The following is an 18,546-nucleotide window of genomic DNA, read 5'->3' as shown; positions in this document are numbered from 1 at the left end:
CCGCCGCACTCTAACAAATGTGCGTTATTTCTTATATATTTCAAAAGCTATAAGGACACCAATATGAAAGAAGCCTGTATGCATCCCGACTAGCCTGTACTATAGTTATGTAGGCTATTCATAATTCTGTCAGTAGCCTACAGTTTGGTGGACTAACAGTTATGAGTAAAACATAAACAAACCAATCCTTTTCTAAAATCAACAGCTACTTTGATAATCCATTGAACATTGAAGCAACAATTGTTTTTTCTTAAAAAAAAAGAAAAAAAAAAAAGTGTTTCTTAAATGAAATGACCCTCCCACGTGCATCAAGAAATACATCTCTGCAGGTAAGACGTGTGACAGAGTAGCTGAGCTCGTGTTGACAGCACGTGATAAGACCACCACCTAGTGGTAGCTGCGTGTAAAATCAGTTCCTGCTGTTCTAACCAACCAACACACCGCATTCTGTCAGCAACACAAATATTCATGGAGCTCGCCGCTTTTAAATATGTCGCTCTTAAACGATGGTGAGTGAATGTTTCTCTGAAGGTTGGTCCATTTGTAGTTGAATCAGTTTCAACACACACACACACACACACACACACACACACACACACACACACACACACACACACACACACGCACACACACACACACACACACACACATACACACACACGCACACACACACACACACATACACAAACACACACACAAGGCAAAACAGGAGAGGAACAGCAGCGGTCCACTCTCAGTTTTCCTACAGGGGGCGCTCTTGCTCACAGATCTGCTCCCTGAACCTCATGTTGAGGCTGCCTCTATCAGCCCCATTTTCCCTCAGTGTTTTCCTTCTACCCTGCTGGACCAGGAAGATGTGTCTCATTGTAGATGATTCACAAAGAGTGACAATTTGAAGACAAATGGAAGTTAAAACGTTTCAACATTATTGCATAATAACGTGTTTAATGGTTTGCTTTCTGGGTGTTGGATGAGAAGATCGATACCACTCTGTATGATAAAGCTACAAACAACAGTTAGTTAAGCTTGGTTTAATGCATAGTGCAACACACATTCAATCTGACACTGTAGTTTTTGTGCAATTTAAACAAACAAACACACAAAAACAAAAACAAAAATTTAAAATAAAGAATGCTGCCATAAGCGCATCTAGCCTGTATTTAGGGGTGATTTAGCACCCCTAAATTGAGTCCCAGAATATTACATAGATAAATGCAATATAAAAAAACAACAGTCATGTTGTTTTTTTTAAACAAGCTTAAACATGGCCAAAAAACCCTAGACAGTACTTATGGTTTACTTTAAACTTAATATTTTAACAATAGAAATAGAAAAACCTCATTATCTTTTAATTTTAATACAATTTAATTTGTAGTACTTTGTAAAACCAAGTGGTGGCTTTTTTGCTCAGCATAAAGTAAGATTCCAGTCACCGTAAAAGTCTGATGTTCTTCATTCAAAAATGTGGGAGCGATAGTCCAAAATAACGTTAAAATGTACAGTTTTTGTTTAAAACATTTTTTGGGATCATTGGGTGCTCAGCACCCCTAAAGCTCTGTTGATCGCCACTGAACGCTACCATGCACACAGAAAATATGAAAAAAAGAGCTTTCATTGGGTGTAAATGTTACCATTATGTTTGTATATAGAGCAGAAAAGGGGAATAACTTCACAGTACAGTGTAAGTTATTGCAGAACAGGAGAAAAGCAAGATTATTCTTTTTGTGTGAAAAGATTTTTGTATGAACTTAGTGATCTGCTTCACATTTCTGGTTCAGCAAACGTAATACAGGACCAACTGGGAAATTTGCATGAATAATTGAATTTATTTATGCACGCCGCTGCTCCTAATTCAAATCCGGCAACGCTAATGTGCCAAATAATTAGTCCTTGGATGATGACAGCATTTACACAGCTGGAAGGCATAACTTGTATGCTACTGTGATTTTCCCCTTTCTGCTATACATAAAGAAATATGTCGACATTTTAGTTTTCCCTTTTTCTCTTGTCTTTATTTGCATTTGGTATTGAGGTAATTAAATAATTATGGAAAGTAATCTCACAGAACATTGAATGTGACCATTACAGAATAGTGTCTTTTACAGCTTTTCTGGCTGAGATAACTGCCTATTGATGTTCTGTCACTTGTTTTACTTCCGAGATAAAACTCCGACATGAGTGTAAAGAATCATTTAGTTCAGAGGCTAGTAATAGTGTAGGACTGACTCAGGATCTCAGAACAGTTAACAATATGAAGACCCCCTGTGGCCTACTGGATATTTTAGTCTTTAATGACCCTTTAAAACATGTTTTGGGAACCATTGGCCCAAGTTAAATCTTACCTTTGTTCTGGGTTAATACGATTCTGATTCTGAAAATCACTGCATTGTTTATTTTATCTAAAATTACTGTATTACTCTAATAAAAGCAATTTATTACAATACAATTAATTGGTGCAGTATTCATTTATCAGTGGTGAGAGAAGAGAAGAAGGGGAGAGTGGGGAGAAAGGGAAGACATGACCAGAGGGGAAACAGCCTATAGTCAATTTAATTTCAGATTAATAGCAGACGACCTGATGTAGGATTTTAAAATTAAAGCCGTTTAAATTCACATATCCGAGCTTACGTCAGTATAAATTGCAGCGGTCACCGAGTTAACATAAACGTCTACCACGTTTACCAACCTGAAACAGTAAACAGACCGGTTGGTGGGATTGTTCTTAGGTAGTGGATATTTTAGTGCATTGTTTTACATTGGTGGGATTGTGACTGAGCCTGTACAGGGCATTATAATAATGACCTCATTTCAACCATGTTACCCTGATGCATTTGTACAATACTTTGCACTGGGATATGTTGTTCAATGCAAGATGTTTGCAACACAATGTCTCGATTATTGGAATTAATAATTACAATAGCAGAAGAAGCCTACATTAACGTGTTTATTGGTTATTTCCTTCAGGGAACTATTACCCACTGAAATGCCACCACAACGTCTGTTCAGGCTGAGCACTCCAACTGAAGCACATTTTGGTGTCTCTCATGCTGGTGTTTAATATCCACGGGGCCGTTCTGGATTTAACTTGGCAGTAAATCCAGCAATGCAATCCACAAAACGTCCAAGGGTGTGTGTTCCAACTAACAAAGTAAAGAATGGCCCATTTGTACACAATAAGGCTTTACTACTACATCGAGACCAGAATCATCACAAGAGACTGCAACACAATAATAATAGTTCAAAATACATCACTTTCCAGATCGTGGCCAGATTTAAAAGTGTAGAAAAAATCATATACATAAGGTTACACTTCACAGTGTAATACCAAGTTAGTTAAACATGATAGTGAATCAATTTCAGCTGCTTTGGTGCAAATAGAAGTGAGAACAGGTGCAATGGAGAGGCAAATGCCCCAAAAAGGGAATGGTTTTAATCTGGTGGCCACAGACTGTTGGTAGTAGTCCGACTCCTCCAGGATGGCACATCCATACCTGAAGTCGTAAGAAGTTTTGCTGTGTCTACCAGGAGACCGGCTGTTACATGAGGAGACCCGAGAAGGTCATCAACTCAGCAGCAGAACCTCTATTTTCAACTTGAATAATTCATTCATCAAGATCTGGTGTGAGTTTTGTGTTCCCTTGATTTTTTTGAGCAGTGTAGTATGTTATAAATAAATGCCTTTAAAAAGTCATAGTATAGAATGTTATATCAAAAGAATTGTGTGTGTACATGTGTGTGTGTGTGTGTGTCATATACCCAGTAAAGTGAAAGTAACAGCTAAGTAGGGGGTTGTTTAGACTTGGCAGAGGTCTTCACTCTACTGAGTGTATTATTGTAGATTTCTCTTGAGTTAGTGATTATGTCTATTTCCACAGGAGCTCTGGAGGTGTACCACAGCTCAATGCTACGTTATAAGATCCCATTTCACATACCTGGAGATGAAAGCCAGAACTATGTTGGCTGTCCCAGATCACCATCAAAACATTGGCAGAGAGCAGACCACAACTCTAGCAGGTAACATTTTCAGGGAAATGCATGACATTCACTACACGGAGGTTTGTTTTATCTCCAAATTCAAATGATGTGTTATGTAAAGCATATGTGTTATTAATGTACAAACAGTATGGGACTGAACATGGTGCATGTTATAAACATGACCTGAAGAGATTAATTCATTCCACATGACTATTATGAAAATAAGGAATCATCAATGTCAACTCATTGCAATAATAATCCAGGAAAACCATAGTTCAGGCACTCAGCTCGTTTTTTTTTGTAAAATGCCTTTATTAGTATGGGCTACAGAACATTAAAAAACACTGACGTCACCACTGTGCAGCTCTGAGGGGCTATAAGTGCCTGCACCATAATTGTTGGCCTCTAGAGGGAGTTGTAACTCTCTGGCCTCTAAGGGCATCACTCAATGTGTTACGAAAGATAAACATACTTTTCAAAGGAAGACAGACTACACAGTAAAATATATGATCTTTTTTAATCAAAATTAGTTGATCAGTGCATATGAACACATACAGAATGAGTTTAGCAACACGTGACTACAGAAAGTGAACGGATGTGACTAAATTAGTCACATATCTAACATTTATAAAGAGTGAGTCACTTACCCTGTAAACAGGATGAAAGGTTGAGATCCACGTTGAGACCAGGTTACCTGATGGCCTTGAGAGAATAGATCAGGCCAAACATTTTTGCTTGTGGGCCACATAGAGAAAAATATGGAGTCACAGGCCAAACATTATTAAAGGTCCCATATTAACTGGTTTTTCCTCAATTCCACACAGCTGTCAGAGGTCCAACAACACTGTATTCGATATGCATTGCCCCAAACCCATCCATGGTCCCGAATTTCAGCTGTCTAAAAGTTGCTCAAATGAGCTCTGCTGAGAACTGGCTGTTTCTGTGCCTGCACCTTTAAATGCTAATGAGCTCCGTCTGTCTACTTGGAGAGAGACGGTGACGATGCCGCTTATGCTAGCGGCAGCATGCGCCAATGTTTACGGTGGATGTATCGCTATGGCTCGCCTATGTGGCTCAGGTGAAGTTGCTGGGTCCCGTATGGTTGGGACAGATCCTTTTACGAGGGTCAGTGTCGAGGCAAAGCCAGCTTTGTACTGACCCTCTTTACTGAAGCAGTCCAGTGTGAAGTGGTTAGCACACACATACAAGCTAACACAAACCATAGCCGGCACATTGTCATTAAAAATGAAACGCAACCACTGTCTCTTCTGTTCTTCTGTAGCTGGGATAAGCACTTATGTTGATTTGTACAACCAACAACAGAGCAATCTGCGTGTCTAGCTGTGAGCGACGACATTGTGAAACACTGCTATCTCACTGCAGGGTGGGCTGCAGAGACCATGCAGGAGTCGCTTGTTTTCCTCATTCTGGGAGTTGGCAGGCTCAGGGAGGACCAGTTTACAGGTGTAGAGACCAGAGAAAACCTGTTTTTCATAATATGGGACCTTTAAGCGTGGCAGTTAACAATAAGATCCTCTGCAAGAAAAACTTAAACTTGGGTTTTAGACCAGAAATCCTCTGTACCATTGAAAATTTAATTTTCTATCAAAAATAACTGACACCACTAGTGTCAGGATCTCGACTGTTATATTTTCTTTATGCCACTAGATGGCGACTTTATTGACTTTTGTGTAGTTTTTAAGATAATGTGTTTCACATGCTCTGGTTATTTAAATTGCACTTTCCATGTCTGTTTTTGCCAATAAAGTGTGTGTAAGTCTTGCCCTCTGTTTACTTCGTTCCAAGTGGAACTCACCTGACTTATTTTAACTTGGTGCCTGTTTTTGGGAAGTCTTGAGGTTTTTTTTGCCTGCTATTGGAATATTACTGACTTTTGTTTCATCGACTGTATCTTGGATTTTTGCCCTGTGGATTTTATTCCTGCTAAGTGGCAAACCTTGTTTTTGCTCTCTGGAATAACTAAAACCTGTAAAAGTGTTTCTGTGTCGGCCTCTGCGTTGTGATCTTAATGTGGAAGTGAGGTTAGTATAGCTTTGCAAGATGATACCAGAGACCAGGGTTCAAATGTGACATAGTTGTTGTTCCAGGGCTGTAAGAAAATTGGCATACATGTAGTCCTGAAAGTAAAACGTACATACAGCAAGTCCAATTTGTTGCCGCATTCCATTTTATTTTTAAAATTCACACTGGGCCACTTAAAAAAGGGCAACGAGCTGCACTTGGCCCACGGGCCGTAGTTTGGCCATGCCCGGCATAGATCCAATAAGCCTCTCTTTGGTTGATTCTGTCCCCACACCAAAGCCCTTTTTAAAATCTCATATATGAGTTAACTTCCCTCTAAATTTAGATTTGATTTCAAAGGAAAGGTCCATAGTCACACACTAATTTCACTTCAGATTAATAGCAGGCCATCTAGAGGGTTTTCAAAATAATTTCATATTCAGTCACAGATGAATTATTTTCATATCTGGCTTCATGCTGTTTATTATCCTCCCTGACAATATCATTTGGTGTTCCAAGGACACAGGCTGGAGGTAGAGCATGTCGATGTGATGGTTTACATGTGTCACAAGTCAGACATCACATGTCATGCATTCTTTAAAATTAGGCTTTTGTATTTTCTGCTGACACTATTAAATTTCACTATAGTTTTTCATTCATCTATTGTGCACTCAAAAAGTGTTTTTATTGTGTTATGTGATTTAATAGTGTCTGTGGAGAATAGAAAACCCTACCTTTTAAAGAATGTACAACAGCAATACAACAATCATTCTTTCATGTCAACATTTCTGACATGCGTCACACATCGACATGCTCTACCTCCAACCTGTGTCCTTGGAATACAAGAGAATATTGTCATACAAGGATAACAAACAGCATGAAGCCAGATATGGAAATTATTAATCTGTATCTGAATATGAAATTATTTTAATATGTGAAACATACAGTTATATTTCCCTAAATATCTTAATGCAAATATTTACGTATTGGTGCTTTAAACACTGTAGTCAAGTTTGATAACTGAATTAATGGTTACTTTCCACCTGTAATACAATAACAGAAAACACAGAGACAGCAGAGTATTTCGACGGCTGTTCGGCCATGTTTACTACAGTATTGTTCCCATCTACAGTTATCAGCACAGCTTGTTCAGCTCTTTTTTTTTTTTTTAACAGCGCCATAGATATTATCACCACTGGTTTATTTTTCTGCTAGTTCACTCAGAGGATGTTTAAGCAGCATTATCAAAAGAACTTAGAGCACATCCTTACATACATACTGTACATACAATACATACATACAAACCAAAGCACACATACTCATACATACACGTCCTAGTATAGCGCCACTCTGGTATATACAGATATATAGAATGAGTAAAAAAAAAAAGAAAATCTATTTTCACTTTTTACATCTTAATATAAGAATCATACCAAAGACACGGCCACCGAGTGAGTAAACAATAGATAAATAGTTATAAAACAAATACAAAAATAAATAAACATAAGTACTTGCATCAATTAATAAAAGATGATTTGAGTTTTTAAACTCACTTACTTTTTAACATGATTTTGTTCAAGGCGATATATAACCAATGCACCACTTTTTACTGTTATTTTATCTTAACAACAAAGGACTGATTCATTACCCAATCAGACAAAGCAAAGCCTCATCCTCGGCCCATGATTGGGTGGTTGAAATATGCATCATCTGTACATTATCATGTTTGAAATGATATAATCATTGTTGATATAGTCATTTTTTTTGCAGCACCATTAACATTGCAGTGACCGTCACCACTGTACCAACATCCACAAGTTCAGGTCGGACACAACACTGTCAGGATATATTACTGTATTACCAAGTTATTTCCCATATTTTTAACTTGTATTCCTGATTTTTCCATTCCGACCCTCCACAGACGAAGCAGTTTCCCTGCAGAGGAGACAAACATGTCCAAAACAGCTGACATGGACATTTTTAACCTTGGCGTTTTCATTAGGAATACAACAAAAAACCTTGTCAAGATCAGAGTGCTGACAGTATATACTTGCTTTTAACTATGGTGTGTGCATGTTGGGCATTCAGTGTACCCATTCAACCATTAGAGAATAACACAATTCATCTGCAAAATGCAATAAGAAATTAGAAGACAAACTAATAGAACATTAACCATTGAGCATCGGCCTCGAGTGTCACCATGTTTAATTTTGTTTTCAGAATTAGAAGTTCTAGGAGGATATTCCAACACATTCTCTATAACTCATAACTTGTAGATGCTTGACCCTATATGCTTCAAACTATAATACTCTGGTTCAGCATCAGTTCTTACATGCATGATGTCTTTCAAAATAAAGAGGAAATGCCCAATTTCTGCTTGTTTCATGCACACAGTCTCTCTGCGAAACAAACGTCCAACATTGATTTACTTTTTTAGTTTTTAGGGCTACGTATGCAACAAAAGTACTTGGTTAGGCTAGGAAAAGATCATGGTTTGGGTTCAAATAAGTAAGGTTGGATATTCTTTCGTCAGCCAGCGATAATTTGGCCCTCATCTGCCCCCAAGTGGATACACTTTTTAATCCTCCAGGTAGACTTAAGTAAATTAACAATGCTGCTCTACTTGAACACATTGTTAAAAAGCAAGTATATAAGCTGCCCTTAGTGACCTGCTCTACCCATCAACCTAATGTACATAAAATGTACACCACAGACTATAATCAGCATAAAAGATGATAATCCAACCTGCGTTGGATAGTGTGTTGGCCCCAGGTGGCAGCAGGGGAGAACTGTTTGAACTTTGAAGACTTCACTACCCAACATAGGAAACAGTACATCGCTCCAATCAACAGGAAATGTTTTCTTCTTCTTGTTTGTCAGGGTGGAGATGGTGAACATGTTCATTCACTTTGAACAGCTTTCTCTGGATGAAACACTTAAGTAGTCGTTCTCAATTTTTACACTATAAACATTTTGACGTTGAATGATGATGCTATACAACAGCCTGCACCAGCTTTGAAAAGGGTAAGAACCAAAATGAAAGTTGAGATGTCCTTTTGAGTCATCCAAAGATGTTGCTTGTCCTGCTTTGTAAAAACTACAATCCAAACGTCTTTGACACATTGTTCATAGCAGTTTCATATACGTTTTTACTGTGCCATTATATTTTGGGATTTTTTTTGTGCTTGTGTCAGTTACCCTTGAATTCATGACCCTCCTGAACCTTGACCTTCACTAAATGCTTGTAAATGTAACAATCTTGGAATTGCAGCGCGTAAGGTTAACAACAAACAAACTGGATCATGAACTGGGAGCCTTTATCACTACACAGTATCTCAAATGCATCCGCAAACGTGTTTTGATGAACATGCTTTTTGAGATGCATCACGGTCGCATAGGGAATGTAATGGTTTTCAGTGCATTGCTAAAAATGCTAACATCTTCTGTTGCCTTTATCTAAAACAATCACAACATTGGTTTAAATGTTTCCGGGACAGACTTAAAGAACTCCCGCTTCATAACAAATCACAAGTCACCTTAAAATGCACAGACGAACCTAAGGATTTTGAAGAAAAATAAGTATTTTCGAAGAACTTCAAAGAGAGACTGCCGAAGAGAAATCGGTTGTGTAATATGAGAGGACAGAAGTTAGCTTTGATGGTAGTGTTTTTTTTTTTAAACTCTTCCTTCAGGTACTGTTGCTGACCACGCTCGACTTTCTCAGCATCCAGCTGCTTCTATTTGATAGTAACATATTGCAGCTGCTTTTAAACTTCGACCTCTGAAGTTGTTGCCGATCAGCTCTGCTGAATTGGTTCAAGTTGTAGCTCTTCACTTCTGGGCATCACAACAGCAGTTTAAAAGGAGCAAAGAGGATTTCTCAGCAGAAGATTTATTTTTTTCCTGTCACCTGGCTGATGATTTCACTTACCAGTCCAAACCTGATCCCACCAATATCTACTTTGAAGGCCTGTACATGGTTTCATTTTGTAAACATTGTCTTTCAAAAAGTCGACAGCCAAAAACAACGACAGCTCTTGCTCACTCGCCAGCCTGCAAATACAATCCTGATACTTCATCTTCAAGCTTTTGTTATCACTTTCCGTTGCATGTGTATGGTTACTATGGTCTGTTGATGTGATTAAGATCCATTTCTCCTCAGCTACTGTTCTCTCCAAAAAACAAACACTGGGAAATGTTTTTCATAGCATAATGAGGTTGTTCATGATATCCTTCATACACCTACATTGTATGTATTTCCCCAAAAATTGGACGACATTTAGACTCTTATGAGTAAATGAAGCTTCTTCATCCAAAAGTCATTCATCACCTAACTACAGCTTATTATAATAGCTTATATCTGACATCTGAATGTATTCAACTGTACATCACAGGCCTGTTTGTGGCGAGTTACAGCATGCCATGTAGTGGTAGCCATCGCAGAAGTCGTCCACTTACATCCTTACGTCCAGACCTGATAGATTGTTTTTCTCTCCAAGCAAGTCCTTTATCAGGTTTTGGGTGACAGAGCAGCTGGGATGTTAACAGTGGGACTTTTGCTATGGCTGTTTTTGTGTGAAGTATGGATGGGTGACTGTAATCACTTGTATGTCAGGCTTACATTACAGAACCCATATAGACTTGTGGGTCTACATTTGCTGCGTCCTTGTGTTGTCATGAGACTTGAGCCCAAGGTATTAGACTAATTTCTCTTTAGACACCACTGGTAGAATGCTTAAAGGACGGCTACCAAAGTTTGTGAGGGACATGCTACAATCTGGAAGCATGATGATAAAAAAAAGATGTGAAATCTCATCATCTGTATCTCCTTGCTAAAGCCAATTAACTCCTATTCACTGCATGTGTTGCCTGCAAAGTAATTTTGTTCCTTACAATGTAAACCAGTACTGAATTGGCAATATTTGGAGGTAAAAAAATCTTGACATCTTGGTTAAAACCAATCTGTGGTTGAAAAGTGAGATATCTACATTATAGATAGCCATTATTTAATTAATATTTTGAGTATATTTCCTGTAGTTATGTTCTACTTCACTGAAATACAAAATTAAGTGCTGTTGAAACGTCATATGCATCCGAGATTTCTAAAAAATACAAAATAAATAAATTCAGTTTTAACCTCGATATCTAGATGTATCTTGCCCTGCAAATAACAAAATCAATATTTATTATCTAGTGAGTCCCTGTTCGCTATCAGTATCTAATTTGCTACCAAACCAAATGATGGCATGTCCCATGCAAACTCCAGTCTCTAAATGTCCCCTGGTAAGTCTCCATAGAGTGTCCGGGTTCCAAGACTCAAGTTCATGCAGCAGATTGTTTCTCAGTTGTCTCAAACTGCAACTTCATTGCTCCCCAATCCCTTTACTGCTTGTTCTGAACAATGCAGGATGAAACTAAATCTAACACTCCTTGGTCCCACGATGAGAGATCAAATTTCTCACCTCCAAGCTTTAAGAAAAGACGAAGATCCCAGTTCAGTCTTAATCTGTTTGCCCTCCATGGCTCATTCATGCTACTTACTCCCAGACTGCACCCTAGGGGGAGAGCTTTGGTGTCAGATTGCACTTCACATTTTACAATCAAGTTTTGACAACCCCTTTTTTTTTTTAGAAAAAAACAAAACAACAAGAGTTGCCTGGAACTCTATATCTCCTTTTCATGCTTCTCCTGACGTTGGTAGTCCTGGGATTAGAACGGATCTCAGGCTGAGCCTTGGTCCCGGACTGCACTTTTAAGTTTCAGAGCCCCTGTTTACTTAGACAGTTGTCTCATATTCTAATACCTCTTTGCTACCCATCATACTACTCCTGTATTGTATTCTGGGGCTGACTGCTGACGTGGTCTCCAGAATCAGAATGGTCTTGCGGAGGCGCCGATCAATAAAGTGCGCATCCCAGGCTGGGTATCGCTTCCTCGGGAGGTCGATCCGGATCACAGGTCCCTCCTGTCCACGAGATGAAGAGGAGGTCCTGTGAAGGAGCGCAGGAGAGGATGATGGGGAGGGACGTACCTGGAAGACAGGCAGGCAACTGTCCCTATCTCTGTCCTTGTCTCGTTCTCCAGGAACCGGCTCCCCTGTGTCTTTAGTCCTGGGGAGAGTCCTCGGAGGACTAGTAATGACCATGTCTGTTTGGGACCCTTGGGACGGTGTGAGACAAGCGTCAATCACTCCAGCTACCCCTCCCGCACCCACCGCACCCTCATCCACACAACCTCCCCACTGCGAGCCTAGAACAGGCCCATCAGGGTGCAGCCAGCAGTAGTACACCAACATGAAGAAGGTTCCCAGAGCAAAGCTGCAGGCCACCAGGCACACCACCACCAGGGCGTAGGAGTCGGAGGTGTGCGGGCCCCGGTAGGTGTACCAAGCAGCGGTCAGGGCCACATTCTCAGCCAACGTCACAGAGTAATAGACGGTCATACGTAGGCGGCTGGGGCCTTCCTTGACGTTGAACCAGCAGAAAATGTAGATGATACCCACCACCATGTTGTAGATGATCTCCTCCCACTTGGACATGCAGAAGTCGGTCTCACCTTGGATGATCCAGAAGGTCATGACACACCTGAAAGAGATTAAACATAAACTAGTATTGTGACTGAGGCTTGGGTGGTAAGTTGATGGACAACTTCAAGGGGACTTTATAATGACAGTAATAGATAGTATAGTAATACTAACCTACATTTTCTTATTTTTTACATCATTACTTCTACCACCATTCATGTTATGCTCCAGCTACACATCTGTTCACTTCACTGTAATTTCAATTAGTAAAACAGCATTGGCCAATGACTCTAATTTATCAAGATAATTAAAGAGCTCTGTGAGTCTTGGTGATATGTTTTGTCTAAGAAAGGAATTATAAGTGGAAGTCTGGCTCAGACTCCAGAGGAAGACAATTGCCATGAAATTTGTGGAACTTTATGATCCCAGAGGATGACTCCTGAACATGGCCAAAGGTTTCACAGGAACATAAGGAGCAGATGGACATGAAATTCACTGAGCACCTCATTTTGTTGCTTGGACACCTCTATATGCTTCCCTATGATAAAACGTAGGGGGTTAAACTTTTTTAATTTTACTGACCTTGTAACCTTCCCTCATGCACCACTCTACAGAAAGTTCAGAAATTAGAAAGTACGAAGCCTCTTGGAGTGGAGAAATGTTGTCGAGACATCACAACAAGTGGTCTTTGACTACAAGATACTATATCCTTGTAATACAGATGCAAACAAATAACTACCATGGCGAATTACAGGATGTCACATATATGCAGAGGTTGCACAGGATATCATTCGTTATTTCATATAATGCAATTTTAATGATGTAAATCAATTATTTGGGCAAAAGGGGATATTTCATCTAACATATTTTAAATCACAACAGACACAAATACTGTATATACATTTACAAACAATCATAATGATTGTGGAGGAACATTATAAATCAGCCATTATTAAATGCCTCCTTGGGGTAAATAACCAGCAATGTGCAGAGAAAGCTGTTTGTTTTAACCAGACTGTTGTGATATAATATGGATAATGAGCATGAATAGCCTTATGTTAAAAGAGGATATATTTAGTGTATACTTATGATTTATCTAAGAAAGCTGTTTTCCTGCACAATATTGTAAATGACAATGGTTTGCAGTGAATACATTGTGGTATGACTTTCTACAGGCTCTAAACAGACTGCTTGAAAAAGTGATTTTTTAATATTGCTGAGCCTGCTGTTGTGATACAAGATCACCGATACAATATTTGATTAATGCAGCCAGTGAATGGCTGGGAATTAATTATAAACTTGTGTTAAACACTTGAAGAATAAAACATTTTGGTTAGAAATAGAAAGCAAGCAAGAAAGCAAGCAAGAAAGAAAGAAAGAAAGAAAGAAACAAAGAGAGAAAGAAAGTTTAAAACTATTAAAAAGCATGCCATAATTGATCATTGTGTCAGAATCTAGTCAGGTCACATATCAAGCGCACCAGTGACTGACGATGAATATTCCGAAGTAGAGCTGGAAGACTGAGGCGAAGAGGGCAAAAGCCACGGTCCTCGCCCCGATGGTGAAGAAGTGCCACAGCATCTGGGTGATCACGGCCTTGTAGGACATGGGCAGCTTGTCGTCGCGGGAGTCCCGCAGAACCTTCTGGTAAGAGGCGATCATCCAGGCCAGAGAGACCAGGGAAGCTGAGGCCGAGAGACCTGGAAAGATAGATGGAGAGAGACAGAGAGAGAGGGAGAGGGAGGGAGAGAAAGAATTTAGTGGAAGGGCAGGAAGAGGCACAAATTGAAAGACATTTGAGTAATAAAGAAAGTCATCTTAAAGTCTAATCATCACAAATACACACTGACATTAAACACTAATATTACTGTCAAATTAACTGTCAAACTTTGATAGAGTCATTGTGCACAGTTGTCTCCAAAGTGGAGTCGAGCTTATTGCAGAGATAGCGGTATCAATGTGCTTAATTTGTACTATTCCATTATTACTACCAAATTTCGCTGGTATTTGTTAAGACTTCTTTTCCTGGACCAGAACAAACTGCCAGTTAAAATCAGAATGGGAATATGATTTCAGTGCAACCAACAGATGGCACGATGTCTCAATTGATGCTAAAATGCTAATATAGCCCCTTTAAAGGTTTTGATTTCTAGTTTTTGGAGTGGACCTGGACCAGTTTCGACTGAAGTCAAATGATCATTAGCTCTTAATGTGAGGCGCACCGCCAGCCGCCCAGAGCACAGTTTAAATGCATTAAACATTCATGTGTGTTAATCATGCAGTCTTGTCTCAAATTAGCCATGAAGCACACTGAGAAGGCATTAAAGTTTGAGCAGAGAAAAAGCTGCACCGACTTTGGGTTATTTTGATTATCCTGGGTTTTTATTATGAAGAGATCGGGGAGCGCTTGAATATTCCTCTCATGCAGAAACATACTGATGTTTTATATTTACAAAACTAAAGACACTGCTGCTGAAGAAGTTTTTGCTTTGAAGATAACGGTAGGGCTGGAGGGGACTTTCATGGCTCGGACCAACCTATTATTCTAGGGATATACAGCATATACTCTATACTCTACTATATCAAAGCCGCTATTATAACGTACACTGCCCATAAAGTTGGAATTATTATAACATTATTATTACTACCGATTCTACAAAGTAGGCTACGCTGCTGCTGTTCTTTGTGTGGTTGGTGTGCTGTGTGAAGCTGTTGGTCGGTCTAATCAAATGTCACACTGTACCATCTCTTTCAAAATATATTCAAAAAGTGGAAAACTAGAACGTAAGAAGTTACGTATGAGTGCTACGTTGGCTACATCAGCGTAGATCGTGATATGTTTTATAAAGTGTTTTATAGAGTCTTTTGTTACCATAACAACTTGTGCTGATCTACAATAAACACAAACTGCCACGATTGTGGCATTGTGGGGAGGGGGTGGGGGTAAGATGTCGTGGAATCGGGGTAGGTTTAGGTCGACGTGTGGGGGGGGCGATCGTCTGAGACACCGGAGTGTCGATATTTACTTGACCGCTAGAGGGCGCGCTATTTTGAAACGTAACATATGGTCGTAATTCGGTGCTTGACACACGACCTATGTGGTCGTTTTCTCGAGGAGGACAGTCTGAAGAGGAAGGCTGGCAGTGACATTCGCCTGTTTTTTGGGCAGCCTCAGAAAACACGAATAGTATAGTTAGTATATAGTATAGTTAATCATAGCCATTCAGATTAGACATGGTTCGTAGTCCATTCGTGAAAATCATGGCAAGAAACACCACTTGTTTACTGATAACAGAGAGAGAGAGAGAGCGAGAGAGAGAGAGAAGAGAGAGAGAGCGAGAGAGAGAGAGCGAGAGAGAGAGAGAGAGAGAGAGAGAGAGAGAGAGAGAGAGAGAGAGAGAGAGAGAGAGAGAGAGAGAGAGAGAGAGAGAGAGCAAGAGAGAAGCGAGAGAGAGAGAGAGAGAGAGAGAGAGAGAGAGAGAGAGAGAGACCGTGCCCAAATCAGCCAAATGAAATGTGAATGTTATACCAAGTCAAACCCTCTCAAACAGGATACTCTACTTACAAGAGAAACGGTTTAAAGATTATATACTTATACCTCCATAAACGGGATCCTTTTACCGTGCAAAATACTTTGCTACACAAAATTCTAAGCTTCCATCAAAAACCAGATTCCGCTTTTGTCAAGACTGGCTTTCAAAAGGAAGAAGGCAGTTGGAGAAATTTAGTGCGCATAAAGACAGCCAGCGTCACAAATGAGCTGCGATGAGTCAGATTTGGGAGCCAAAGCCTGGTAATGTGCAACTTTCACATGAGCTTGAAAGCAGAAACAAGCGAGGATAAATCTCATGAAAATCGTTGGGTAGGGATGAAGTACTTGGCTGGTCGGAGCCACCGATAAGGAGAATGGGATTTTCAGTCAGATTCTTCAGTATAAGGCAGAGGACGATGCAGAGCAACCACCTGGCTGAAAGCTGACTTTGAGTTCACCAGTCCCTAAATGCAGAATGACATTTTGGAGCTGATGGGCAATACTATTAATACTACTCAAAACTAAAAAATAAACTAAACTAACCTGTGATGCTTATTGGGACATATTTGGACTGACTTTTCTTTGACTGTTTCTCCGCATACTAGCCACTGGTTAAAGGGACAATAAGCTGAAACCATTTCATTATGAATGGTCTCTCTGAAGATTTCCTCTTAAAAAACACCTTACCTAAAAAAAAAGCAGGACGCTTTGCTTTATTACATCTACATCGTACTGATTTGATGCAGATTGTCTAGTTATTTTTATCATTTGTTTGTTTGTTGTTGGCATACAAATTGATTACAAAATTATTAGAACATAGAAAAACAACAACAGTAATTGTTGTGCCAATAAAACAAACTTTTGCTTTAAAGGTTTGGGTTTGGAATTCGCTCCTCCATGTTTTATCAGGATGGCAGCTTTAAACATGAGTTTATTTCAGACATACTAAATTATTTTATGTTTTACTCGTTCTCAGTGTGTTTAATTGCATATTTCTTTTTTGCCATATATTTTCAGAGCATTTCTTGGTTTCATGTTTTCTAGAGTCTTAATTGGATTATGCGGTAGGAGAGGTTTGAGCAGTTTCTCTGGATGTATTTATATCAACGCCAATTTAATATATATTGATATTGATATTTTTCACTTGATAATTATTTTTCCTTTCATAAAAACACAGTTGGAATCTGATATGAACCCAAGCAGACCACAGCCAGTGATCCCAACAAACAACCACCATTTGCTGAGTAAATAAACTGCAAGAAAATAAACCAAAACAGCTACAGAAGAAATTAACTCAAAACAGAGGGGATTATGGGTGGAAAGAAACAGATGCAGTTTGCTATGCTTGGAAAGCCCAGCAATCCCAAAATTTGGAGACACTGGAACCAGCAAATGCTTGGGACTGTACTTAACATATTACTGAAATGATTAATTGGCAACACTGATAGCTGACTCATTTGATTGGTTGGCTGATGGATTCATTAATAAGTCATATCAGCACTGAGGTGATGTAAGCGGCAATGGGCGTGTCTCTGTATTATGCAAGTGTCCAAATTAAAAAACACAAACAGAAAACAAGTTGCCAAAAATAGAAATGTGTTATATTCATTGCATGTGCAACATTATAACATTATGAGGGCGTTTGTTTTGTCCTCATTTCTTTTTTTTTTGTGAGTCTAGCTGTGTGAAGTTTGTCATATTGCACCTTCACACTTTGCCAGTGATGGAAATAACCTATATTGCCAAAAGTATTCACACATCCATCCAAATAATCTAAATCAGGTGTTCCAATCACCTCCATGTCCACAAGTGTATAAAAGCAGCACCTCGGCATGCAGACTGTTTCTACAAACATGTATGAAAGAATGGGTCGCTCTCAGGAGCTCAGTGAATTCCAGCGTGGTACTGTGATAGGATGCCACCTGTGGCAACAAGTCCAGTCGTGAAATGTCCTCACTCCTAAATATTCCACAGTCAACTGTCAGTGGGATTAGAACAAAGTGGAAGAGATTGGGAACAACAGCAACTCAGCCAAGAAGTGGTAGACCACGTAAAATGATGGAGCGGGGGTCAGCGGATGCTGAGGCACAACTTTCTGCAGAGTCAATCACTACAGAACCTCCAAACTTCATGTGGCCTTCAGATTAGCTCAAGAACAGTGTAGAGGGCTTCATGGAATGGGTTTCCATGGCGATCAGATGCATCCAGGCCATACATCAGCAAGTGCAATACAAAGCGTTGGATGCAGTGGTGTAAAGCACGCCGCCACTGGACTCTAGAGCAGTGGAGATGTTCTCTGGAGTGACGAATCACGCTTCTCCATCCGGCAATCTGATGGACGAGTCTGGGTTTTGGCGGTTGCCAGGACAACGGTACTTGTCTGACTGCATTGTGCCATGTGTAAAAGTTTGGTGGAGGGGGATTATGGTGTAGGGTGCTTTTCAGGAGCTGGGCTTGGCCCCTTAGTTCCAGTGAAAGGAACTCTGAATGCTTC

At 39.7% G+C, this 18,546-nt stretch overlaps 1 protein-coding gene across 1 annotated transcript in view; it reads right to left on the bottom strand.

Moving 5' to 3' along the window:
- Positions 1–11,339: 11,339 nt before the first annotated feature.
- LOC311017699 (XK-related protein 7-like) overlaps positions 11,340–18,546 on the bottom strand; it is a 72,611-nt gene continuing 65,404 nt past the window's right edge. The window contains exons 3-4 of the mRNA XM_084016225.1: positions 14,001–14,220; positions 11,340–12,581 (exon numbers count right to left, since the gene is read on the bottom strand). Coding sequence (XP_083872351.1) covers positions 11,774–12,581; positions 14,001–14,220 — 1,028 coding nt within the window. The 3' untranslated portion in view covers positions 11,340–11,773. The remainder of the gene's footprint in view (positions 12,582–14,000; positions 14,221–18,546) is intronic.

The sequence above is a fragment of the Eutrigla gurnardus genome, assembly GCF_963514095.1.
Source record: "Eutrigla gurnardus genome assembly, chromosome: 8".
NCBI lineage: Eukaryota > Metazoa > Chordata > Actinopteri > Perciformes > Triglidae > Eutrigla > Eutrigla gurnardus.
Note: the sequence above shows the minus strand (reverse complement) of the source record. Positions and strands in the feature narration are given on the sequence as shown.